The 27,509-nt window shown below is 30.0% G+C and overlaps 1 protein-coding gene across 2 annotated transcripts; it reads left to right on the top strand.

Moving 5' to 3' along the window:
• The first annotated feature begins 5,800 nt into the window (after window positions 1-5,800).
• On the top strand, window positions 5,801-8,937 carry LOC112281109 (uncharacterized). 2 transcript variants are annotated; one of them, XM_073533294.2, is made up of 2 exons: window positions 5,801-5,940; window positions 6,354-8,937. In XM_073533294.2, the coding sequence occupies exon 2, from the start codon at window positions 6,738-6,740 to the stop codon at window positions 8,184-8,186; it is 1,449 nt and encodes a 482-aa protein (XP_073389395.1). In that variant the 5' UTR covers window positions 5,801-5,940; window positions 6,354-6,737; the 3' UTR covers window positions 8,187-8,937. The 2 variants fall into 2 exon arrangements, with proteins under 2 accessions (XP_073389395.1, XP_090105843.1); XM_090249717.1 differs by lacking the exon at window positions 5,801-5,940 and adding an exon at window positions 6,033-6,168.
• Window positions 8,938-27,509: the final 18,572 nt, after the last annotated feature.

The following is a 27,509-nucleotide window of genomic DNA, read 5'->3' as shown; positions in this document are numbered from 1 at the left end:
TGCAGATGACAATGATGATTGATTGTCTTTGACTTTGATAGCTGTAACATCTGCACCTTGTCGCTTGAGTATGTTTAAGAGCTTAATAAAGGAACCTGTGACATCCCTAGGAGTATCAAACGGGTTTGTTCTTTCTTGTTGCTTCTTAATTACTCTTCCATCAAGAAACTTATCAAGAGGTTTAGTAATAAGAGCTTCAAAGTCTGCACTGCTGATATTACTAATGTTGTTGGTGTTCTTTAGTTGCTTAAGAAGATCAATCGCTACAAGCATGTTTCTATTAACTGTTCGAGATACAACATACTTGATCTTTTCCTTGGAAAGGACTTTCTCTGGAGTGTAGGTGAACACCTCTGATGTGTCTATCTCTTCAACCTTCTGTGAAAAGTACTTGTGAGACTCTTGCGCAGGTGAAGAGTATACCTTCTTGGGTGCTCTACTTAGTAGCATAGGTGTCAATGTTAATATCTTATGTCTGGTGTCCATGATGATGAGTGCTTGTAACAACAGCAGATGGTGTTTCTTTGTAGCATATAATAAAAAAATCAGTGGCACTAATAGATAAAAAAAAATCTATTATATTACAACTAGCTTACTACTCTATTAAGTCTACTTTGTCCTTGTCATCACTAGAGACTCGTACATGCAAGATAGCAAATACTCATTAGAAGACATAAACTTGTTCCTGTTAAGTCTATTTCTTGTTTCCAACTTAAATCCTATATTGGTAAACTGCTCAATGAGCTTATCTACGTCTACTAAATCTTCTACTTGATTCGTTACAATGGTGTTGGTACTCATATTTTCTATGAAACAAAATTCAAATTTTTGAATTTTTGACTTCACTATGGTATTTAAAAATATGAATAGCTTAAGAATCTTGTATGGACTTCAAATCTTGTTCCATTTTTTTATAATGGCTTCCAATGTGGTAAAACTCATTTTTACCAAAGTCTTGAAATCTTTTCTAAAAATTCCTAAATAAATTTTGAAAAACTTTTAAATTTTTTATTTATTTAAATTCATATTTAAAGCCATATTTTCTTATCTTGGTGATTTTTTATAGAAATAAAATCAATTTAAATCCACTAAAAATCCTATTTTTTATATAATTAATTAAAATAATATGAAGTTCTTTTTATGTTTTTTCTAACTACTAATTAATCATTTATAGGATTTTTTTAAAGTGACATATATAGATAGGAGGCTAATAAAGACATTAGTTTCAATAATTAATCTTTAATAATTAAAAATAAATAAATATAAATAAAAATACTAAATCAACTAAGATTATTACTTCTAAGACTTACTAAGACTCCATTTTTATTACTTTTCTTCTAATAAGACTTTTGTAACTTATAAATACTTCTAATTCTTAATAAATAATTTAATAGTCAAAAAGAATTTCTAACCTTAATATTTGTATAATTAACAGACCTAAAACTATGCTTTTAATCTATTTACCAATTAAGTTGTATTGGTAGAACTTACATAAATTCAACTCAAGCGCTATTATTTGCAAACAAATTTAAAAAAATACTAAAATTATTTCAACATTCAAGACAATATAAAAAAGATGAAGACTTTTTAAAAAATTATGTACTTTCTTGAATAGATGGAAAAATATAATGTGTTGAGTATCACAATTTTTTTTAAAAATCTATATTTGATGATATTATTAAAATAGAAATTACTTCAAATGATATTTTTAATATTTTATTTGAAAGAAGTTATAAAGCCTCAATAATGATCAAATAATAGGGTGTTATTTTTGCTTTATTATAGAACATTATCAATGATTGAGAGGGCCCATCAACTATCTTTGATTAAAAGAAAAAAATAGAAAATATGACAAATATAGTTTGTTGTATTTTTAACTTTATAAACATGAGATTAGTTTTATTTGTAGAACTTGTTTCTAGAAAAGAGAAAGATGGATAATGGCACATAAATAAATATATATATATATATATATATATATATTAATAATTATTAAGTTTAGAAGAATAAGATAGAAATAAGTAGAAGCAAGCAAATTTTATAATTTTTTATAGAAAAGCTTCTTAGAAATTATATAGATACAGTTTTGACTTTCTAAGTATTGGTAGATGATTAGTAGGTTGAAAAACTTAACAAAGAAATTAGCTACATATTGTACATGTTGATTACTATTATATAAGCTCTTCGTGTAGCATATATATTAGAAACTTGTATTGTAAGATAGACATGTATTCCACAAGTTAGATAGGTATTGAATGACCTATAGAAAGTTTTCATATAGCTCCTAATAAGATAGTATATATTAAAAGCAAGAATGAAGCCTTTGTCATTTTATTAAAGTTTTTTTTTGTTATTAGTCTTTTTTAAAAAAATTCTAGTCTTTTGTGTTTGATAATAGCCATTCTAATGTCTAATTTATAACTATCCATGGTATATCTAATTTTTATCTTTAAATGTCACAAGAATATAATGCTTCTATAAAGTTTTGTTATGATTTATGTCCTTGACAATATTTCAAAATTCTATATGACTTGCATAATGATAAAAATATCATCTTTAAAAAGATTATTGATATTTCAGGATTACATTAATAATCTCATAAATATTTTAACTTTTTTTTTATTATATATATATATATATATATATATATATATATATAGAGAGAGAGAGAGAGAGAGAGAATAATATTGATTTAATCCTAATAAATATTATATATTAAATATTTAATATTTAATATTAATCTAATAAAAAACCATAAAAAATAAAAAATAGTGAAATTCATCATAATAATAAAATCATGTCATTAATTTAACTTTCTTTGATAATATTTTCTACCTTTGGGCATTATCAAAAATAGAGATATTATTCTTAGACATTTTCTTTTTCTTTGAGACATATACAACTCATAGATATATATAAAAAAATTCTATACTTTCTCTAAGATTTATAGTTAGATATGGTTTTGAAGTTTTATGCCTTAACTCATAGAACCTTGAAAGGACCCATTTCAAAAAATTAAAGCAGACTCAGAGACAAGAACCATTCAAAGCTTTTAAGCAAGTTTTTCACATAGTTTTTATTTTATTTTATTTTATTTATGATGATAAATTAATTAGTTCTGAAATTTCTACTTCTTATATGAAGGATCTCTTAAAAAGAAATACTATTTGTTAAGGCGATTTTTTCACATTGATTATATGGAAATGATTAATAAAATAATCAAAATTATATGGCTACTTTATAATTAAAATAGATTCTTATTTTTTTTTTGATTATATTTTTGTAATAATTCTTTTAAGAATACACATAAAAATATCATGAAATATGCAACTTTTTTCTTTTCTTTTTGTTTCTTTAGTATAATTATTTTAGTATTCTCTTTTTCACTCAAAGTGTTATTTGGTTTATCCAAATACAAAAGAAATGTAAATCATTCTTCCTTGTATTTTACACCAACAACACTTTATATAGCTTAGTTACTAATATGAATTTTTTTCTTTGTTTTTTTGTTTTTTTAATTAATATGTATAATTAAACAATCTTCAATTATATATTTTTTAAATGGTATTTTATTTCAGTTAATTTTAAGCTATGTATTAATAATTTCAAATGATATTATTCAAATATTTTGAATAATATTATATCTTATTTTGCATGAAAATATTTTTATTTTTTGAATTAAATTTTTATACTTCTTATAAATTTATTTGTCTTCATATATATATATATATATATATATATATATATATTTTTGAAGTTTGTATTGTTGTCTTACTTCTTCTTAATTAAATTAATGGTTTAACCAATCTAATGTAACTTATGGATTTTTAGGCCAAAATCAACTTTTAAAGAACATAGTTTAAAAGCCTTATGAAATTCTTTTCTTAGCGAAGAATATTTGTCCTTTGGAAGTCTTGACCTTCGGAGATAGTATAGAGTTTTAAGAAGCTACTTCTTGGATCAATTCATTGTTTTATTTATATTTCTAAATACACAAGTTTAATTTTAATAATTATGAAAATAATTATAAATGTGAACAAAATCAACATTTCAAATTTTTAATAATTTTTTTTGAGAAATTTGATATAATCTCTCAAAATTTATAAAAAAAACAACTCTTAAAGTAAGTCTATTACAAATTCAAATAAAAGCAATATTTATGCCATGCAATAAATACTCTACCTTGTCATTTTTTCCATCTCTTTTTGTCTTTTTTCTCATGTCTTCTTGGCTTTTCTTTTCATCTCTTTTTTACTTTTCTTATTTATTATTTTTCTTTTATTTTATGATTTGACACCACAAACAAGGTATATCCAATGCATTGATTGAATAAAAGAGTTACAATAGACACCTTATCCCTTGATACCTAAAGATATCAAGGGAGCAGAGATATCAAGGGAGCAGAGATATCAAGAGAGCAGAGATAAGGATTGTTATTACTTCTTAAATTGGTGCACTAGAATAGATTATTAGTTCACATTAAAAATAATAATAATAATAATAATAATAATACAAAAAATGACAATCATTTACTTCTTCCCTTTCTTTCTTTCTTTTTTCTTTTTTTTTTTTTTTTTTTTTTTTTTTCTTTTGTCAACAAATACAAATTCATATTTGCATATTCTTCCTCATACAGCTCCTCTATGGTTTTGTGTTGTAAATTAAAAAATGTAAAATAATAAAAAATTCTGCCGATTTATGGGACGGTTTTTACATTTTTCTCCAATACCTCTTTCTAGGACCATGCATGTATGTATTGGAAAATACTGCTTGTGGAAAATTAATTACATCTTCATTTTCAAAAGCCATTATCAGTTTTTATATCAAGTGAATAGTTAACATTAAAAGGAATAGTTTAAAAAGAATGATTTATTTGCAGGTGTTGACTTGGGTATTAATCAGGGTGACGTGAGAGTCAATGAATGTTGGTGATAAGATGTGTGATACCAAAAAAACAAAATAAATAAGCAGATCAAGGCAAAATACTCATTACAGTGGAACAAACACTCAACAAATCAATTTTGTGTGCAAAGGTTCAAAAGTAAAATAATTTCCTTACGTGCATTGTTGAAAATAATTAAATAATCTTGATAAATCAAATTAACACAGAATTATTTTGTTATTCACAGTTGATTGTTTTTTTAAAACTTCAAGTTTTTCTACTAGAGAACAGAAATAGAAATATATATATTTTTTTTGTTTTTTTATGAGTTTAAAATTGAACCAGTCATTAATCATGAATGTAACCTAATTATAGAAATAGACATGAACACAGTACAAGTTCTTCACGCTTAAAAGTTTAGAAATCAAAAGATGTATATGTAAGTTTCAGTGCATGAATGTGTGTTAAACATAGATTTTCCAATTAAGTTAGTTTATGATATATTTACTTCTTTGAATGTAGTATATATATAATTTTGCATCATTCAGTTTCGTTTACCTTTCGACAAAAATAAGGTGATTTTATTGCATTGATGAGATAAGAATAAATCATCCATAATCTAAATACCTCACCTTGGTGATGTGCATGACTTAAGGCTTTAACTTCTGCACGTACACAAAAACAGAAAATTTTGGACGAATGCATGGCAAAGTGTTTATGCATTCGTCGAACAGGGAAATTTTACCGACAACGATGCGCTGTGTGAACGGAGCATGTGCCTCCAGAGCGGAGTCATCGAACTGGTTCGAAGAAGCGTCGGGCGATACCGAAAGGGGGATCGATGGGCTCCACCGCCCCAACTCCGTTCCGGATTGTTTACGAAAATCTGAGAGTCAAGCGATGGTCGCGAGCCACACATGCAACGATACGTTAAAAACGCGAGTAAAGACAGCAGAAATTGTCGCGGATTTGAAAGCAGAATTGACCTGCCCCGCATTGGAAATCGCGCCGCGGGAGAGTAGGAGACTAAGATCCGCAACGACGAAAAGTAAACCCGGGTACAACTCATAAAAGCTGTTTGTGTATGGGGAATCTGAGCGGCGAGAGCGGTTAAGAATAGGCCACCACCGAGTTTCCCAAGTAGAAAAGAACCAGTGACAAGATTAGGTTGGGTATGAGTTTTCGAATAGTGTGCTGCAGGCCTATGTGTTGCATCGGGACCCAATCACAGTCATAGAATTTCAATTGCGAAGCATCTGTTGTGTCGCGGCGTCCAGATTCATGACGTAAGTTTCCTATTGCCTTTCCTCCCGAGATCGCACCATTTTAAATGACACCCTTGCCCCGTCTCTGGGTCATGCAGTGTGCCGCATCAGTCTCACTTGTAAAGCGCCAGTTTCGCTCGTTGAGTCGAACTGTGAAACTGTATGTGAGTCGACTGGATTAAGTCGGATCGTTTTTCCTGATGCAGGTCCAGCATTGGACTTTTTAGGGCCTCAGTGTCGAGAGGTCAAAATTTGCACCGATGGAGCTTGACTTGAGCACTATGCTGGTTTATGGAATCGTTATTTGGCCAAGAGAAGCGACAGTTCAGAAATTGAAGGAATTTGTAGAAGTATGAAGGGAAGAAATGGGTTGGTTGGTTAGAAGGTTATCAATCAGCAAGTGACAAGAGGGTGAAGTCTTTTTGAAGTAGAAGTTAGTTGAGGAATTACGTTTGGAATAAGCGTCTTGTTGTGATGATGTAGACGTGAAGGACGGGAGAAAATTGTGTGTACACTAGAATTGTGAGGGTATTGGGATTTTTGGCCATTCGTGTAAGTTGTGTGTTTCGAGGAACTTCAAGACAGTGAACATGTTCACTTTCGCCGCAGCAAAGAGAACCAGGGGGTTACTGGAGGGAAATAACACGAGTCCTGAATCGGTTGTCGCAAAGGCACTTTCGCTGCAGACACCCCAGCAATCGGATTTGCAGGCATTCAGCTCACAGTTTCGGAATTGTGATCCTCTTGCAGCGCTTGCAACCAGGATACTTTCGACCAGTGATACATTCCCTTGCCACGAGGAAACAACCTCATCGTCGCGCTTTTATGAGGGGAGAGGCCATATGTTGAAGCGATCTCGTTCCAATGAGTTCGTCCGATTTGAGAATCAGGAGAAGCTCTGCCATCGGACTTGGTTGCTCGCGGATCAGCCTCCATATTCGCTCGGATCTACATTTAAGGAAACCATCGATCATGCTGTGACAGAAAGGGCCGCATGGAATACCACTTCATCGCAGTTTGACTGGTTCCGGGACCCCTCACTCACCACTCCTCTCGTCCCAGAACATACCACATGTCTAACCAAACCATGGCCATCTGTACGACATGGCCAATCAAATGTGACGACGGACTCGACTGAATCGTATTTGCTCCAAATCCTCGCCACAAAGCAGGAACCAGGATCGTGGCCCGATTGGCGCAAACAAACCAGATCGGGAGGCGTGCCTTCGCCACCAGACGAGCCCGTCTCCACGCACCTGCCGTTAAATGAAAACAATTCCGAGGATGCCGTGTTCTACCAAATGATAATGGACATGGACGAGCCCTCACCTGCAGAGACTGCTCCAGCCTCTGTGCTGCGTAGCCCTGTTCGAACTCGGCGAGTATTTCCAGAGGCCGCTGTTATGGGATGTGCTAAGCACAACCAGCAGGAGAATGACCGATCAAGCGTGGACACTCCCAGCACTCCCCCGCAAGAGAAAAAATGCGCACAGACGAAGGTGACGCGCAGCATTCTCCATTATCGAGGCGTGCGCCAACGGCCTTGGGGGAAATTTGCAGCTGAAATCCGGGATTCCTCAAGGCAAGGGACGCGTGTTTGGCTCGGGACTTTCGACACAGCGGAGCAAGCAGCTTTGGCGTACGACGCGGCCGCGCTGAAAATGCGAGGACGCAGAGCACTTCTCAACTTCCCGCTCAGAGCCACTCTCCCGACACCAACACCGCCACCGACTGCATCAGCATCCTCAACACCGTCTCCTTCGGAACCGGATCTGCAACCGGATTCCTCCCCAGAACCCGAACCCAGCGCAAATGTCTCGACCGACGAGGGCATAGAGACGGGATCCACAGCAAGTGAGGTGGAGAAGGCCACACAACCAGCAATCCTGGAGGTGCAAGACCTAACAACAGAGTTCCTCGAAGTCCTACTATCAAGCTCTCACCCAGACTCAGACTTGCGGCCCACCTCACCGCTTCTCTTCGACGGATGCACGCTCATCTCTGACATCGCTTGCAGTAATTTTCCACTTCAAGTTTAACAGATTGCCTCTAAGTCTTGATCTCATCAACCAGCTAGCAGAGTGGCCATCGAAACGACTTTCATCGAGCCTCGCATGTACAATTCTCACACACCGCAAATCTAACCAACCCCTCGTCCAAAACTCAGTGCTCTGATTGTGCGTGAGGCGAGAATTGGAAACCCACAACCCAATTCGAGACAACCGTCGTCGGGAGACGTCGCAACGGAATCACAACAGCATTGCACGCGGAATTCCGGTGTTGCGACACGACATTGTTCTCACACGTAATAATGCAATTCCGCTCCTCCCGGATTGCAGCTGATTGAATGTGCCTTCATCAGTTGGCTGATTGCTCGATATTTTTGGCACTTTAAAGTAAAGATCTGAGCGAATTGTGGCACAGGCATCTATCGATGTGTGGAATAAATCCCGTGCGATTGAATCCTCTGCTCGAATGAGCAATTTGCGAAGCTGCTTTGGGCACAAGTAGGATTTCGCCGTGATGTGCGTTAGAAGGGGAAGAATCGCCATGAGCTGTGCAATGAATGACCAAATTCGTCTTCTACGTTGGCCGTGTCATGGATTCTTCTTCCTTCTTCCACTTTTACACAATTCAAGTTTATTATTTATTTATTTATTTATTTTTGTATAATTAAATTTTGCACGTTGTAGGAACAATGTAGGGGTCATGATTTTGACAAACAAAGAATGTATGTTGACATGAACCTTAATATGAATAAGTTGTGGAATTCTTTAAGGTGAAATTGTTGCAAACAATGTTTCATTATTTCTTTAAAATTTCCTACTAAAGTAAGTTCTAGTTTACCTTGAAAATATAATATGGTAAAATTTCTTCTACATTATGGTAGGTAAGTCTTTTATGAAACTAAAATTGAAGAATTTAATAAGTGGATAATTTTAACATATAATAAGATTGGTTGAATCAAGAGTTAGTTCTAAAGACTTTTTGGCTATTTATCTATATATATATATATATATATATATATATATGTATATATTTAAATTGCATGAAATATTGCAAATTAAATTTGATAGTATGGTATTAATTTTTTAAATTTTTTTTCACGTGCTTTGTAATATTAAATAAAATATAAAAGTGAGAATATATATATATATATATATATATATATATATATATGGAAGCTCATTTGCTAAACATCATGGAAGTAATTTTGCAAAAATTAAGATAGAGATATGGATGCCCTTGATTATGCCTTATTTAAACTAATCGTTTGTAATGTTTAAATAAATGCTAAAGTGAGATTTTTTTTTTTTTTTTTTTTTTTTTTTTTAAATTACAACCTACAAGTATTTTTTTTTAAAAAAAACAAGATTTAAAATCTAGATGTTGATGGAATTATAAATATTATTTTATTTTTGATTTTTTTATTAATTTACAATATTTTAATTATAAAATATTTGTAATAATGTTAAAAATTCAAATCATCTACAAAGAACATAAATCTTCTTTTTCAGATAAAAGATTAAAAAAAATTAAAAAAATGATTGTTTTTAGAACTAATAAAATTTTTCATATTTGAAATTTGTATTTTGAATGCAAGTCTGGTTTTTCTTTAAAAAATTATAAGTTATATAAATATGGCAGTAATGATGAATTAACAACATTGTAAATTGTTTTACTTCTATTTTTTGAAATTAATTATGTTTTAAAGAAGTTGGTTAATGTTGTTAAAAATATAAATCTAGACAAAAATTATAAGATAATACACTATTTTGTAATTGAAGAAGGGAGGAAGTAAAAGAAAATTATATGTATATAAAAAAATAGCTATTGCCAAATATTAAGAAGATAATATTGAACTAAGATTGGAATATAAGGAACACATTGACAAGATTGAGGATGACTTCAATCTTGTCTCCATACATGCTTGCTACTAAAAGATCTTGTGGAAGCTTTTTAAGAACCATAAGACTTATGGTCCACATTGTAGTTTGCTTCCAATACAATTTTTTAAATATAGGAAACTAGTGAAAGAAGTTTTAATAGCTACACAACATAACTATGGAAATCTGAAGATTAAATTTTTATATTAGAACCTTCATCATAGTTTCTTAAGGAATCTATTATCTATCTAATATATTCTATCTACTTTTGCTTACTTTTGTTTATTTGTGTTTACTTAAGCAATGTTGGCATCCATTACAAATGTAATAGTTAATGGTTGATGCTATCCCAACAAAAATGAAATAATAATAAGAAGTTAAACTTTAAATATTTAAGTTTAAAAGAAGTATTTCAAAGAGTGTTGTTATTATAAAAAATAATGAAATAAAAAAGTAGATGATAGGTGCAATACTAGTTATTAAGTTTTAATATAGATTTATTTTAATTATAATTAGATTCTTATTAACCTTTAATATTTATTATTATAGTTGGATAAGACCTTTGAATATATAAATATATAAATAAGTAAACATATATATATATATATATATATATATATAAATAGTAAATTATAGAGTAAAAAATCTAATAAAAATACTAATGTAATTATATTATCAAAAATAACCTATGATAAGAAGATCTAATTGGTGCTATTTTTATTTATTATATGTATATATTTAATAAAATATAAAATAAAATATATTTAAATTTAATAGTTTTTTTTGAATAATTTTATTTATAAATAACTATTAAAAATAAAAATAACTTAAATCTTTGAAGGCTGCAAAAAAATTCCATACAATTAAATTATAATAAAATATAAAATAAGAGCCTTTAGGTTATTATTTAGGAATAAATTTAAAATTAAAAAATAATTAAAATATAATTCATTTATTCCTTGTGTTTCAAAAAAGTCCTAATATTAAACATTCAATCTTTGATATTTAAACTATTTAATTTCTTTTGAGAACTTGATAAATATAAATAAAAAATAAAAAATCATTAATAGAATCTACTTAAGAATTTTATTAAAATTTCAAATAAATTTGTAAAAAAATTATTTAATAATTTAGCTACTTATTTTTTAAAAAAACCTAAATATGATAATATTTAAGTCTTTTCAGTTTAAATAGAATCATTAAGTAAAAAAATTTATAAATTTCAAAAATTTAACTAAAATGATTTTGTATTTTTTTTGCAAGTTATTTTATTGATATACAAATATTTTATAATAAATATTAAATTAATATTTTCTAAAAAATAAATAAATACTAATCTAATGTTTTAGAATATATGTAAATACAAGTTGGTTTTTCAATAAAAATTACTAATAAATTTGTAGCAAGAAAAAAATACATATCTATGAAAGAAAATACAATATTTCTAAAATTATAGATATAAATTTATTATTCAAAATAATAATGTCAAATCAATATCCTTGACTTTAATTAGCTCTGAAAAATTTTAGCAAATCAAATCTGTACATATCTACAAATTGTAAAACTTCTTTTATTCTCCTCTCTAATTCTATTCTTTTATTAATAAAATAATCCTACTTTTTTTGTGGGTACCATTTTTTGTATCTTGGTGGTCTGTTTTTGACATTTTTAAAAAAATGGTCTTCCTCAAATATCAATCTAATTGTTTTTTTCTTTTTTCTTTTTTTGATGATTTTGGTGAATCTATTCATGAAACTTATCTAAAGGAGTTTGTAATGGTTTTATGTCTATCCTACAATGTCTTGTGTCTTATTTAAAGGTCCACAAAGGTAAGTAGAAGTATTTTATTTTATTTTATTTATTTATTTATTTTTAAAATATCAGCATTGAACATTAATTTTTTATTTTAATAATCTTTCATATATTATCTGTGAATTCTGAAGAAATCTCTACAAATAATTTAATTACGCATTTCTTAATATATTAGTCTTTATTCACTCTTTTATCCAACAATGTGTTATAACAAAACACCATCTACATAATTGTACTGCATTTGTATTATTAGATTGCATGTTGAGTATGTTTTATGGGTGAGTTTGTAAATAATGTACAATAACTTGTCAAAAAATAATTGAAATATTCTTTTTATCATAGAAAGAATATTATTATATGATAAAAAATTATTAGAATTTTATAGAAATCATATTAATAGAATTAAATAAAATTTAAATAAAAAATCTTAAGAAAAAAAATATTTAATAAAACAAAAATTATTAAACTCAAAATTTTAAAATTTCATGATTAATAGAAATATATAAATTTAATAAATATTTTTTGTTTTAACTAATACAAAGTGATAAGAGAATACAAAGAAAATAAATATCTTATATTTTAATTGATATTTCTTATCTTTTTTTTATTTTTAAATAATATAATTCAATACTATTTTAGAATATATATATATATATATATATATATATATATATTGAAAATAAAAGTAGTGACTAAAGTGTAATGACATCAATCCTTCAAAATTTTCAACTCTTCTTTTTAAAAAATAAATAATAAATACTTGTGAGTAAATTAAAGATTTAGGATTTAGGGTAAGATTTTGGATTTTAGAAAGTAACAACCTTCTTTAGAAAGTAATATAAGAGCCCCAAAGGAGGCGTTCTTCTCTTGTTTTTGTTATATGAACTTGAAATATATAGTTTGTTAATTGATTTAAAGACAAAAAGATTTAGGAAGGACTAAATTTTTATTGGATATTTTTTTTAAAATATGTAGGAGAAGATATAGAAATTAGTAGCAAATAAAGGCCTAATGTTTTTGAAGGCAATATTCTCTCTCCACAACGATGTATCAATGGTCATAAATTTTAAAAAATTTAAATATAAATTTAAATTTTAAAAAAATTGATCAATGTAATTTTGTATTGAAAACAAATTATAGTGAAATTTTTTTATTTAACCACAAGATATTATTATTATTAATTATTATTACTATTTTTAATTTCATAATTTTTTATAGATATTTATGTAATTTAAATAAAACATTTTATAAAAAACATGTATCTTTCATTGTTAAATAAATTCTAACATCTCATCATATTTAATTTATAATTTAATGCCTACCAATTAGAGTTATATTAAATGTAATAAAAGTTTTAAAAGCTACATTGTTAGTTTCAGATAATATTTTCTGTAAAAAAATAATACATGTTATTATCTTCACCAGTGTTTGTTTAGGAGATTTTTGTACAAAACTTAGTATACACTTTGTATACGACTTTAATATCTTGACGATTTTTTTTTTTTAATTCCCATGATTAATCTTAGATTTACAGTCTTAAAGCCCTACTTAATGTACTTTAGACTATTTATAAACTTTATACTTATTCAATGTTAAACAACAATATTATCACTTTTTATAATTTAATTTAAAACATATATTCACTACCATAATATTGTATATATTTATATATAAATAAAAGTATAATTTATATAATTTTATTTTTTTTCTTATTTTAAAAAATTGCTTTAAGGATTTGTTCTGCTATTGTACTCAATTTTACAAAACGTTTTTAGCACAATTTTAAAAACCATTTCTAAATAGTATTACCGATGCTTCAATATTTTTATTTTGAAGAAGTCATTAGATCTTACAATTAAATTATGGATTATTATATGAATTATTTAATTTTAATTTATATTATTATTTTAAAAAGCAGCGACATAGTTTTAAGTTATATTATAAGCATTAAATATTGCCTTCATATTTGATTGATTTTAGAAGATTGTTTTTGTCAGATGGGAGTTTATTAAGATTTTTAATTTTTTTTTAAGAATAAAAATTGTTAAATTTAATATCAAAATTTGAAGATCGTATTTTTTTTTATTCTAATTCATTTTAAGAAATTTCATATAAATTTTTTAGTTTTTTTATTAAAAATAACTCAAGGAAAGATGTTTTTTTAATACAATCATAAAAATTTAGAACTATTTTTTTTTAAAAAAATTAACATATTTTTTAAAAGAAATTTTAAAAAAAAAGTGTTTGTAAAATTTATAAATATTTATTTAATAATGTTTTTAAAATATTTATTTATTATTTATTATTATTTTTTTAATCTCACCGTGATAAAAAATATTTATAGTAAACTTTTTACTTGATAAAAGCATATATTTAGGAAATATAAACATAAACATTAACATATTTTATAAAATAAAAAATTACTTCAAAATTATGACATTTACTTTTTAAGATGACAATTTGACTTTATTTCGGTTTTTTTTAGCATTTTATCTCATCTTATTTTATTTGGTGATAACAACTTTTATATAGTTGATAAAAAATAATAGTTGATTGATAAGAAATTATACTTTATATAGATTCTTATATATATTTTAACTTTTCTAATTCAAAATATCATTGAAAAAGAATTATTTTTACATGTTTTAATACAACATAATGTTTATATATAATTCTTATTCTTATTTCTTTGTTAATTAAATTTTTTGTCCTATCTTATTCTTTTATATTGAGAAGATGTGTTTCTTTTTAAATTATCTATATATATGAGCAATACGATTCTTTGCTTTTATTTGAGATTACCATAACATAGCAAGTTTTTGAGGTGTAATAGAAAATAATATAGCTTAGATAATTACAAAGATAAATAGATATACATAATTATGTACCTTTTAGTTCATTTAAGAAGATTCTTATTTATTACTCTAATTATTTTATATTTTTTTATATTATAAAAATCAATTGTAGAATTTGGATTATTTTTTTTAATTATGTTTTTAGTTTGTCTGCAGTATCTAATATTAGATAATAATAATAATGAGATGATATTTTGTTTAGATTTAGCTGTAATAAAGAAGCACACAATTTTTCATCGATTTGTTTTTAGATTTTACAAATTGAGCTCTGAGCTGAGATTTGTTTGTTTTTAGGATTCGTTAACTGATTTAGAATAGAAATAAGCTTTAATAGAAATTTTTATTATCTTAGTTTAAAAAAAATAAATTATATAAGGATTTAAAGTTGAGATGTGAAATAAATACTGAATTTCTAATTTAGGCTCTAATTAATATTTTAAAAATAACTACATGTGATTTATTCTATATACCATGTTTTGATTTTTATAACATAATTCACTGAGATCTAAGTTTGAGCTTATTTATAAAGAATTAAAAACATTGATATTTGTAGCTAAAATAATGTTTGTGAAAATAATAAAATTTCTATTTCAATCTTTTTCCATGATATGAAGATAAACTCATCAATGTATATGTTAATGGGATCAAAATTTCACAACATACAATATATTATTCATTCTTTGTTTACTTAAATTTTTTGCCACAAACCTTTTTAATTAATTAAAACAACATTGTATGCATAGTAAGTATCTGATTTTTTTTTTTTTTTTTTCAACATGAATAATTTGTGTTTGTTTTCATTTAAAGGACAGTTATTGTGAAAAATATCTAATTTTTTCTCATTTAGTATTATTAAATTGGAAAAAACTTATGCTGGATATAATAGATGTTTTAAAATAAAATTTAATTAATTGATTAATAGATGGCCATAAGTAGGAGAGTTTTAATCTTAAGTTAATAAATTTTTCTTTTACTCTTCAAAAAATAATTCACAATATTTGAAAAAATATCCTTCTTTATACAATCAAAGAAGTATATTTTTTCTTTTAAGTATAATTCTTTAAAATCTTATTATATAAAATATTTTTGGCTACCTTAAAGTACAAATATACTACAAAAAGTTAAATGAATTATTTTTGACTATGTGGCTCTATTACTTTTTTGAAATTTCTATTAGAATAATATCATACATTGTATTGATTTAGAAGGTAAACTTATATTTATTAAATATTGTGGTTTTCAAAATAAAACTTTAAATAAATCGTTATTTAACACACTTGTGGTGATAAAACATAAGAAGCATCCAAATATTGCTTAATATTATTAGTAACTACTATATTACCTTCATCTACTACAAGATTTGATAAATCAATAACTATATAATTAAGTCCCTTATAAACATATTTATATAAAGATTTGATAACTCTTATTTTAGAACACACCTTTATATTGATGTGGTGGTGAAATATCTATCAAATAAGAAGCTTATAGAGAACTATCAATTAATTGTCCAAAGTTTTCCTTCTACTTCTACAGTTCTTTTATTATTTTTTGTAGTAATGCAAACGACCATTGAAGTATTTTCAAATCTCTTCTTAAATATTATTTTATATCATTTTTTTTAAAGGGCATTTAGCTTAAAATGCCTACTACACTTATAAACTATATTTTTTGTCACCATAGTGTAATAATAAGGTAGAATTTTAGAACATTTTTTTTAAAAAAAAAAAAAAAAAAAAAAAAAAAAAACCATGTTATAAGAAGATAGATCCCTCATTTTACCACCTTAGTGCATGACAATTAAAAGGTTAATATGAAGCAAATCATATTTTTGGAATTAAATTATATGTATATATATATATATATATATATATATATATATATATATATAATATTTTGATTAAAAATTCTATAATTTATGAAAAGAACTTTGAATTTTATTATTTCTTGCTTTAAAATTTAAATGATTAAATTTAGGTATTTTAGATATTTTAGTATTTAAATGATTATCTCAAAAAAATCTATTATAGAATTATACAAACATATAACAAAAAAATTAGCTTTGAAGATACTTAAATTGTATTTGTAACATCTTGGTAATAGTGATGCAAATATCTATCACTTTTAATGAAAGAAAGAATAAAAATAAAAATCTGTCTATATAAAATAAATATTTATGGTTTTCAAGCGATTAATCAACTTTTAGTACAAATTAGCATAAAAGAGTATTTTAATTTAATTAGAGTCAATAATAATATAGTTAATTAATTTTAGTAAATTAGCCAATAACACATTATGAAAAAAATCTCTAATATTAATAAATATAGTCATCTTTAGATTCACAAAGATTTAAGCAATATGATGTATCATTTATTTTCTTTATTTTTAGATTGGCATTGATTATCTATTTTTTATTTTTTATTTTTTATTATATCAATATTAGCTTCTTTATTTTAAATTTTATAATACAAAGATGGATTCTAGAAATATTTATTATACACATATATAATAGAATATATTAAGAGAGCCTATACAATTTTTTTTAATCTATATGAGTCATGCAACAATACATATTAGGATTATTCTAGATATATTTTTATCATAGATGGGCCATCAATCATAAAGAAATTGATATCTCTTTTCTTAAATGCAAATTTTCTATTATGTATGTTATATTTATAATTGAGGGATTATATCTATAAATATTATATCCATGTTTTTTTACTACAAATAAAAAGATACTTTTTATAAAAACTTAGATAGTTGCAAACATAAATAGATTTATAATAAGAATTACTTAATAGTTTCTTATTTTTATTTATTTATTACTATCATATTAAAGGACTTCATTTAAATAAAAGAAATATTTTTAACAAAATCTTGATTGAGTTTTAAAAACCATTTCATTCAAATACATTAAAGAGAAAATATCATGCATGTCTCTAAAATTTGTCGGAATATCAAGAATATCCATGTATTCTTGATAATAGCAAATCTACCCTTGATATTCTTGATATTATTGATATAATAAAATGCTTATACACGAGGATCTTTCATCAACTTCTTCTTTGCTTTTGCGGCATCTGATTCAAAATCAAGCCTGTTCATACCTATCATGGATACGATTTATTAATTCGAGCAAAGATACAATACATGGATTTAAGTAAGATAAGTAATTGAATAGCAAACAAAGGAATAACATTTCATTTGTTAAATTGTCGGATGCCAAATGTGATTCTTACTGAGAGGACGCAATCGTAAAGAAGACCGTTGACTTGGAGGTCCATGACTACTACGTCCCTCATTATCCCATCTGCAAACTGATTTGGGACGATTCCTTCAGCCAGAAAGACCTTTTCGTTCTTGTTTCTATGCCTCCTTGAGAGCTATAAACCTTTCGGTTAAAATACTTTCTTTGAATTTGTGGAAGTGATGCTTCTCAGAAAGTTTCTTCAGCAACCTGTCCTCTATCTTCTTATGAGTTTTCACATTGTGTTGCCGAACAAGTGCTTCGGTAGGAGAGTTCGGGGATCAGCAAAAGGACACCCATTTCCACGAGATAAAACGCGAATGATATCGCGCGGCGCTGGGACCCAAATTATTCATTTCTCCGCAGCAGGTCGAAGGAATAGCTCACTCGTGTTGAGATTCATGGCTATTGTTCCGGTGAATTGCGACGTTGCGGGTTAATGATCAATGCGGCAGATTTTTTTCACTCGTCGTGTGAATCTCTGCTACGATGAGAGTTTTAAACTGCTGGTGGGGTTCTCCTTTAAGATTTTCTGGAAGGTGTAAGAAGGAAGCTCTAGCCAAACGAGCATTCTCTTTATTCTCCATCATAAGAAACTCACAAGGTTACTGTGAGTTGTTGGATAAGAATGTTAAGTCCAAAATTCTCCAGATTGTGCTTTGTTTTAACAAATAACCCAATCTAATTGGCATCTATGAGAATTAAGACGTTGGATTGGTGCGCAGATGATGCAGGTTGCCGCTAATGAGAGTGAGTTCTTAGAGAACAATTAAATGAATGAACAAAACAAAAGGGGCTTACTGCCTTGCTACGAGACTGCTGATGCAGTCTTAAGTACATGTGTGCAGAGATCTGAGTATTCGGCACAAATGTCGGATCTCAGATCATCCATACAAACTTCATTCAATGATGAAGTACGGATGAATGTTCTAACACCCCCCCTTACTACAAAATCATCAATTTGATACTTATCAAGAAATTACTTGTACTTTTTGACTCTAGTTTGTAAAGGAATTTGTTTTAGATGTTTAAGGTTCATCTCAAGTGTTTGTTATGTAGAGGAAGTGGATGAAAGAGGAGAAAGTGATGATTTGTTTTCTTCTAAGTTGGATGTACTAATTTATGCCTATTACTATGAGCTGTGAGGAGAGAAGATGAGAAAGGGAGTAGTTTTGTTAGGATTGTGCTTCCCCTATAGAAATGATATTCAATCTTGATCTAAATTTCTCAAATAGACTATGCTCCAAAGGTTTGGTGAAGATGTCAGCTATTTGCTTAAGAGATGGTACATAAATTAATTTAACCTCTTACATTTTTATATTTTTTCTTATGAAATGATGATGTATAGCTATATGCTTTGTTTTTGGATTGATATTTGAGTTTTTTTCCATTTTGATACTTCCTTCATTATCACAATATATTAGAATTGGTTTTTTGATTTGAAAACCAAAATTGAATGCAAGTTTGTTCAACCATGTTGCTTCTTTAGATGTTGTGGACAAGCCCATATATTTTGCTTTTGAAGATGAAAAGGTAATGGTGGCTTGTTTTTTTTGAGAGCCAAGTAATTGAACATGGCTCTAATTTAAAAACAAAACCCATTATTGATCAACCATTACTTAGATCTCTTGTTCAATTCATATATATGTAGCTTAATAGCATTTTTGGCGAATTTATATGGTAGATTATTATCAAGGACATAAATCTTGAAGAAAGAGAATCCTCAATACACTCTTCTATCACTGAAGAGAACTAGAAAGTCATTCAAAAGGTGATGTAATATTAACTAGAATGGCTATTGCCAAAAACAAGAAGACAAGAAAGTCTTGAAACAAGACTAAGACTGGAAAGGCATTGACAAGAGTGAAGAAGGCTTCACTCTTGCCTTTATATATACAATCTAACTAAGACCTACATAACAATGTCCTATAGGATCTCCAACATGTGTTGATTTTGCTAGCCACATGTCTTATCTTGTAAGGCAAGTTATCTATGTATATGCCATGTAGTTGGCTTGTTCCACAAGCTAATACGCGGAGGTAACTTGTTCTACAAGCTACCAATACATGGTGAGTTTTTTGGCCAAGTTTCTAACCTACGAACACATCTAAAGTCAAAACCACGTCTATGAAGCTTCTAGGAAGTTTTTCTAGAAGACTTTATGAAATTATTCTATTTTACCTACTTTTACTTAATCATATAAATAACTATTGAGGTAAATACATATGTCCGTGACATTATCCCTTCTTCTAGGGACGAGTTCCATGAGGAGTGGTCTTCATATGTTCAAGAAGTCTAAGATGCGATGAATTATATTTGCTACATACTCCAATCTTTGCTCTCTTTGAAGATGGTTGATAGATCCTCTCAACCATCTATAGTGTCCCATCCCAGGACGAGAAGACCACCCTATTATTTGATCATTGTTAAGGCCTTCGTAACTTTCTTCAAATAAAACATTTGAAACACTGTTAGGAGTAGTTCCTACCTCTAATAAAATGTCTAAACATTGAGATTCTCTTCCAAGGTCGTAATACCAAACACGCTGTATCTTGCCATCTGTTCGAGGGAAGACATATTGTTCTTGAGGATCTTCATCTCAATTTTGTCATCTTGAAGGTTGTGACAATCACAACGTCTCATCTGATAAGTCCACAAATGAAAGTTCTTGAGTTGAATCTGCTCATTGTTGGTGCTCTATCTCATTACACAAGCTACAATGAAAGATAGAAGATAGAATGTTATTTTTTTTGATCTTATTTCTTTTATAGCAAAGTTTTGCTATTCTTCATCTTGGTTTTGATAGATGTCGTTGATGAAAGACTTCAACTTTCTTTGATGTAATTATAAGATTCTTTGATGGCTCCCATGTACGTTCACTAATATCATATTTGTATCAATGAACAAGATATTCCAATCTATTTCGGTGCCACCTTGAGTCTAAGACTTCTTCCACCTCAAACTCTTGGTTATTATCCGCTTCTATAGGAGGAGGTGGTATTTGTCTTCTTCTCAAGATATTCACTGTCTTATATGGCTCCAGAAGAAATACATGAAATACAAGGTGGATCTTCATAGACTCCAGTAGATGTAATCAATAGGCAACAGGATTGATTTGTTCACAAATAAGAAAAAGTCCCAACCTACGATAATCTAATTTATCACAAGGACGAGTAGTCTTGATATTATGACAAAGTAACCATATCTTGTCGCCCATATTATATTGTTGTTGCTCCTTGCAATAGGCATCCACGTTCATCTTTTGTCATTCTTGAGCTTCCTTTAATTGTATCTTCATTGTTGTATATAGCTCTGATAAGCAATTTGCTAAATCTTTCGTTATAGGATTATCAACTTTTGAAAAGTCAAAAGTATCAAGACATGGATGATAATCATAATTGACAAAGAAAGATGTTTATTGAGTGGAAGAATGTACCGAATAATTATATGCAAAATCTGCCAATAGTAAAAGAGTTGTCGAGTCATCTTGATGATAGTTGATGGTACATCTCAAATATTGCTCCAAAACTTGATTTACTCGTTCTGTTTGTCCATTAGTTTGAAGATGAAAAGCTGAAGAAAGCTTTATATCCACCTTTAGAAACTTGAATAGGATTCTCCAAAATCTTGATACAAATTGAGTTCCCATATCCAATATAATATCTTTTGGTAATCCATGATAGCGATAGATATTGTCAATGAAAAGCTTAGCTGTTTCTTTACTTGTCATAGATTTTGTACATGATACAAAATATGCCATCTTGATAAAACGATCTACTATCATGAATATAGAGTCATAAGAACATGAAATTGGAAGATCCGTTATGAAATCCATAGAAACAGAAGACCATGGTTGTTGTGGAATAGGTAACGACTGAAGAAGTTCGTAAGATCGATGACGAGGAGTTTTAGATAATGATGCCACTCTTGCAAGCTATTGGATGGAGTTTGTCATTTGTTCCCATTTGTGACAAAATGGCACCAATGGCAAAGTCTGATGCATCTGTTTCCATAAAAAATGCCTTGGAGAAGTCGATGCAATACAAGATTGGTGCAGAAGTAAATTCCTTCTTTAAAGCATCAAATGCTACTTCAGCTTCTTTACTCCACTCAAATTTGTCTTTACAAATCAAACATGTAAGTGGAGCTGCAACTTGAGAAAAATTCTTGATGAAGATTCGAGAATAATTAGAAAAGCCCAAAAAACATTACACATCTCGTACTGTTCTTGGAATCTTTCAATCAATGATAGTTTGAACCTTCTTGGGATCCATCATAAGGCCTTCATTGAAAATGATGTATTCTAAAAAGTCAACTTGAGTAGTGTGGAATACACACTTTTCTAACTTGGCATATAATCCTGCATCTTTAAATTTTTGTAATACGCGACAAACATGAAGCTCATGTTCTTCTATGTTCTTAGAGTAGATTAGAATGTTGTCTAAATAACAAACAACGAAATCATTTAAAAACTTTCAAAAAACATCATTCATAAGATGTTGAAAAGCGGCCGGTGCATTCGTGAGTCCAAAAGGCATGACATTATATTCAAAATGTCCATACCTAGTTCAAAAAGCAGTCTTCCATTCATCTCCTTCTTTGATACAAACTAAGTTGTAAGCTCCTCGTAGATCTATTTTGGTATAGATCTTTGCTTGATTGAGTTGGTCAAGAAGTCCTGAAATCAAAGGTAAAGGATACTTATTTTTGATGGTGATCTTGTTGAGTCCTCAATAATCCACACACATTTGTAGAGATCCGTCTTTCTTCTTCACAAATAAGATAAGAGCCTCGGCTGGAGATTTAGAATGTCGTATGAAGTTCTTTGCAAAATTCTCATCAATGTATTCTTTTAATGCAGCCAATTCATTCTGTGATAAGCTATAGATTGGTCCAAATGATGGTTGAGATCCTTCTTGCAGATCAATTGAGCAATTATGAGATCGATGCTCAGGGAGAATATTTATATTCTTCTTTTCAAAAACATCTTAGAATTCTTGATATTGCTTAGGAATACCACTCTACGTTGTTTCACAATTAAAAATGGATGTAGCATATACAGCAAAAGATGATCTTTCTTTTGCAGCATATCAAGGACATGAACTCTAAAGAAAGATAATCTCAATACATTCTTGTGTCATTTGAAAATACTTAGAAATCACTCAAAGGTGATAATATATTGAATTAGAATTGCTATTGCCAAAGACTAAAAAATATGACGACTCTTGAAACTAGAGTGGAAATAAGAAAGGAGTTGACAAGAGTGAAGAAGGCTTCACTCTTGTCTCTATATGTCACGGACACAGAAATACAAGCTCGAAATCTAACAAAAAGTTCAAGAAAAACTAGCAAGAATTAGATTAATCAAATGAGTACAAGAACAATACCAGAGAGGTGAACTAGAGCTCTAAGAGATGTGTTGTCGAGACTGAAGAACTCTTCAGCCTCGATTCTAATATATACTCCTATTTAGGAAGCTTCTGAAGCAACTTCTACTAATTAGGAAGCTTCTCAAGTAACTTCCACTAACTAAGAAGCTTCTTAAGCAACTTCTACCAATTAAAAAGCTTCTCAAGTAACTTCCATCAAACTAGGAAGCTTCTAGAAGGTTCCAAACACTTGCTTCTAGAAGGTTCTAGAAACTTGTTTCTAGAAGGTTCTAAGGACTATGTCCCTAACATCACCCCTTCTTTTAGCTTCGAGGTCTCTGAGAAGCAATGTTGTTGTTAATCAATACCATTGCAAGAAAATGAAGATATGTCGCATAACGTCTGCTATGAACTTCAACTGTTGTTCACGAGGCAAGTGGTTCATCAGCCCTTGAAGCCAACAGTAGTGGCCCATGCCTTTGACTTCTGACCAAGCATGAACTTCCGTGTCCTCATTGTGAAATTGTCCTGCAAATACACCTTCTGGCTGACTATCGTAAGCAGGCTCGATTTCAAATACAATCACCAGTGATCGGCTACTCGATATCCTCCGTTGTCGTCGTGGTGTAGGCGGTTCTTCATCTTGGGATCGCCTTCGTGAGCTACTTGATTGAAATAATTTGACTGACAAAGTATCTACCTCTTGATTATCCATATCAGAAGACCAAACTATGGCTAGTAAAATAATTCTACTCTATCTTGGAGAAAATAACTACATCAACTACGAATTTTGGTGGTCCTTTCCCCCCTTTCTTATATTCTTGGATGAGCAAGCTTTGAAAAGAAGCTATCATCGAAACAACTTGGATTTATGAAGATGTTGTTGATGAAACTCATGTATCTTTTGTGGCGCATTGGCGAGATTTTCAGCTAGCTCCCACGTTCACTCATTAATATCGTAGCCGCACCAATGAACAAGATATTCCAACTTGCCCCACCTTCGCCATGAATCTAGCACTTTTTCAACGTCATATTCCTCGTGGTTCTCGATCTCAATACTAAGTGGCGAACATTGCACTCTTCTAGGAAAAGACGACTCTCGATAAGGTTCCAATAGAGAAACATGAAAGACTGGATGTACCTTCATAGAAGCCGGTAACTCCAGACGGTACGCCACTGGATTGATTTGCTTCTGAATGATAAATGATCCGATTCTTCGATAGTCCAACTTATCACATGGTCGCTTGGTTTTGATATCTCGTTGAAGAAGTCAAGCTTTATCTCCAACTTTGAAAGTAGGTGCTTGATTCCGAAATCTATCTGCAGACGCCTTGTAGGATTCTTGAGCGGATTGTAATTGAAGCTTCAACGTAGTTTGAAGCTGTGATAGTTGCTTCGCAAATCCTTCAGCTACTGGATTGTTATTTGTTGACGGACTCAATAAATCAAGCTTCGGATGATATCCATAGTTGAAAAAGAATGGTGTGTATTGAGTCGATGCGTGAAGGCTATTGTTATATGCAAACTCGACTAGCAGCAAATATGCGGTCCAATCATCTTGCTGATAGTTGATGCTACATCGTAAGTACTGCTCCAAGACTTGGTTCACGCATTACGTTTGGCCGTCAGTTTGAAGCTGAAAAGTCAAAGAAAGCTTGATATCCACTTTCAATATCTCAAAGAGAGATCTCCAAAACTTTGATACGAACTGGGTTCCTCGATCTGATATGATATCATCTAGTAGTCTATGATATCGATACACATTATCAAGAAAGAGCCTTATTGTGACTTCACTAGATGATGTCTTCTTGCAAGGGACAAAGTGCGCCATCTTCGTAAGCCGATCTACCACAACAAAGATGCTATCAAATGAGTTCGATGATGGCAGGTCCGTGATGAAGTCCATGGAAACTGAAGACCATGGTCGACGTGGAATTGGCAATGGCTGTAGAAGTCTATAAGGACGATGTCGAGGATTCTTGGATCTTAAACAGATGTCGTAGGAGAGGACAAAATCTTTCACATCCTTCTACATTTGAGGCCACCAAAAATCTTAAGAAATAAGCTCCAAGGTCTTGTTGAATCCAAAATGTCCCGCAACTAGAAAATCGTGGTAAGATTGAAGAACTCGGAGTCGTGCTGGTCCTTTTGGAATATATAATCGCTCTTCAAAGTATAAAAGATCTCCTTCCACCTTGAACTTGTCGTCATTGGCACGCTGCTTGATATCAATGGCTACTGAATCTTCAATGGTCACGGCACGTACCTGGTTCAGGAAGTCAGCATCAATTGGCACAATAGTAGTGCAAAGCCGAAATTGCTTTGGCTTCAACAACATTGTCCGGGTAGAGAAGTTTTGCCTCAAGAAAGCGTTGGGCTTCTGGCTGTCACTAATTGCTCAATCAAGCTTAAAATAAAGAACCTTAATTTTATATATATAAGTTCTCGTTTTGGGAAAATTACACCAAATACTTAAGTCTTAAATAACCAACAACACCCAAAATATGGTAGAAGTACTCTAAAACCTTGTATATCCTTGTGTGGAAATTCTCCCGAATCTCAATACCACATACCTCTTGATCCAACCGTCCAAACAAGATCAAAATTCACATGAAGTACTGATATGTTATTATTAATTTTTATAACAAACTTCAACCGCAAATTCGTCGCGGATCTTGAGATATCTTCAAAACCCTAACAGTCGCTTCAAACCCTAATCTTTATATACCCACGCGCATTTTTCTTTATAACTCACAAACCATAAGTTCAAATGCCACGAAACTTGTATAGATAGCTTTTCAACACAAAGTTTTACATTCACCCAGAGTTTGAGCCAAAATTTCATTCGAAAACTCAAGTTATGGCTCCTAACACTACTTTGAACAAAACCGCTCACCTACTGCCTTTGATTTGAATGTGCTGTCTTTAACTCCCTATAACTCCTTCACATAAACTCCAAATGCAAAATTTCCTTCACAAAAGATGTATGTCTTGAAGTTGCCCTTTGAGCCGCACCTTCCGATCTTCAAAAGCATTAGTAAGACTCCTCTTAAACTCAAAAGAGTAACAATAGGTCTCAAATTGACACCTTAACTTCAAACGGCTATAACTTATTCACCCTAACTCCAAACTCTATAAAATTTGCACAAAAATTGTAGCCAAAATCCTAAAATCTACAATACTTGCCTCTGATTTCCTAATGGCACTTTGAAGTCTCCAAAACCCTTATCAAGGTCGCAGGCACCCTCCTAAAAGTCCATTGGGCATGGATTTCGACCAATGGAGATGAAGATCCTTATTTCTACCTTCATCCAACCATGCCTTAGTTTCATCCCTCCCAATTAACCTCCTATTACTTTAAATCTTCAACTTTAGGCTTCTACCTTCTCCCAAAGCTTCATACTAAACATTTAGGTCATATATATATATATATATATATATAATATCAAAATCAAAAGAAATAAAGAAACAAAGTAAAGTTTCTTACACCAACTCTTTTTAATTTAATCTACTAGCCATTCTAACACACATCTAGATTTATCAACATGTAATATGTTTTAACTAATTTTTACATACTGTAAGCATTTACAGCACGACAACGTCGTATATTGTTGATCAAACACTACTTCTCCAACCTTTGGTGCAAGATACGATCTCCTCGATAAGGCATCAGATAGTCCTTGCTACTTTCCAGGTCGATAAGTGATAACATAATCGAACTTAGATAGCGACATATTCCACCAAGCTTGACGTTAATTTAGAACTCAAGCTGACATGAAATACTCCAAATTCTTGTGATCCGTATATACAGTCACTGGATGTGCAGTTCCTTCAAGAAAGTGACGCCATTCTTGGAAAGAATCCACTATAGCAAGAAGTTCTTTATCGTGGATCTCATAATTGATTTCAACAGCTGAGAACTTTCGAGAATAGAATGCAACCGGATGGAGCTTCTTGTCTTCATCCATTTGTGAAAGTACAACTCCCAAAGCAAAGTCCAAAGCATCAGTTTCCAAATAAAAGGCCTTTGTAAAGTCTGTATGTACCAAGATTGGAGCCGTAGTAAATGCTGTCTTCAGATCTTGAAACGCCTTTTCCGCTGGAGGTCCCCATTCTAGCTTATCCTTGCATGTCAACCGAGTGAGAGGAGCAGCAACTTGAGAGTAATTCTTGATGAAGATCCGATAGA

The sequence above is a fragment of the Physcomitrium patens genome, chromosome 4, assembly GCF_059467195.1.
Source record: "Physcomitrium patens ecotype Gransden chromosome 4, ASM5946719v1, whole genome shotgun sequence".
Lineage (NCBI taxonomy): Eukaryota > Viridiplantae > Streptophyta > Bryopsida > Funariales > Funariaceae > Physcomitrium > Physcomitrium patens.
Note: the sequence above shows the minus strand (reverse complement) of the source record. Positions and strands in the feature narration are given on the sequence as shown.

Bases quoted from the DNA above. Each gene is read 5' to 3' on its own strand.
- LOC112281109 (XM_073533294.2), top strand. From the start codon at position 6,738: ATGTTCACTTTCGCCGCAGCAAAGAGAACCAGGGGGTTACTGGAGGGA.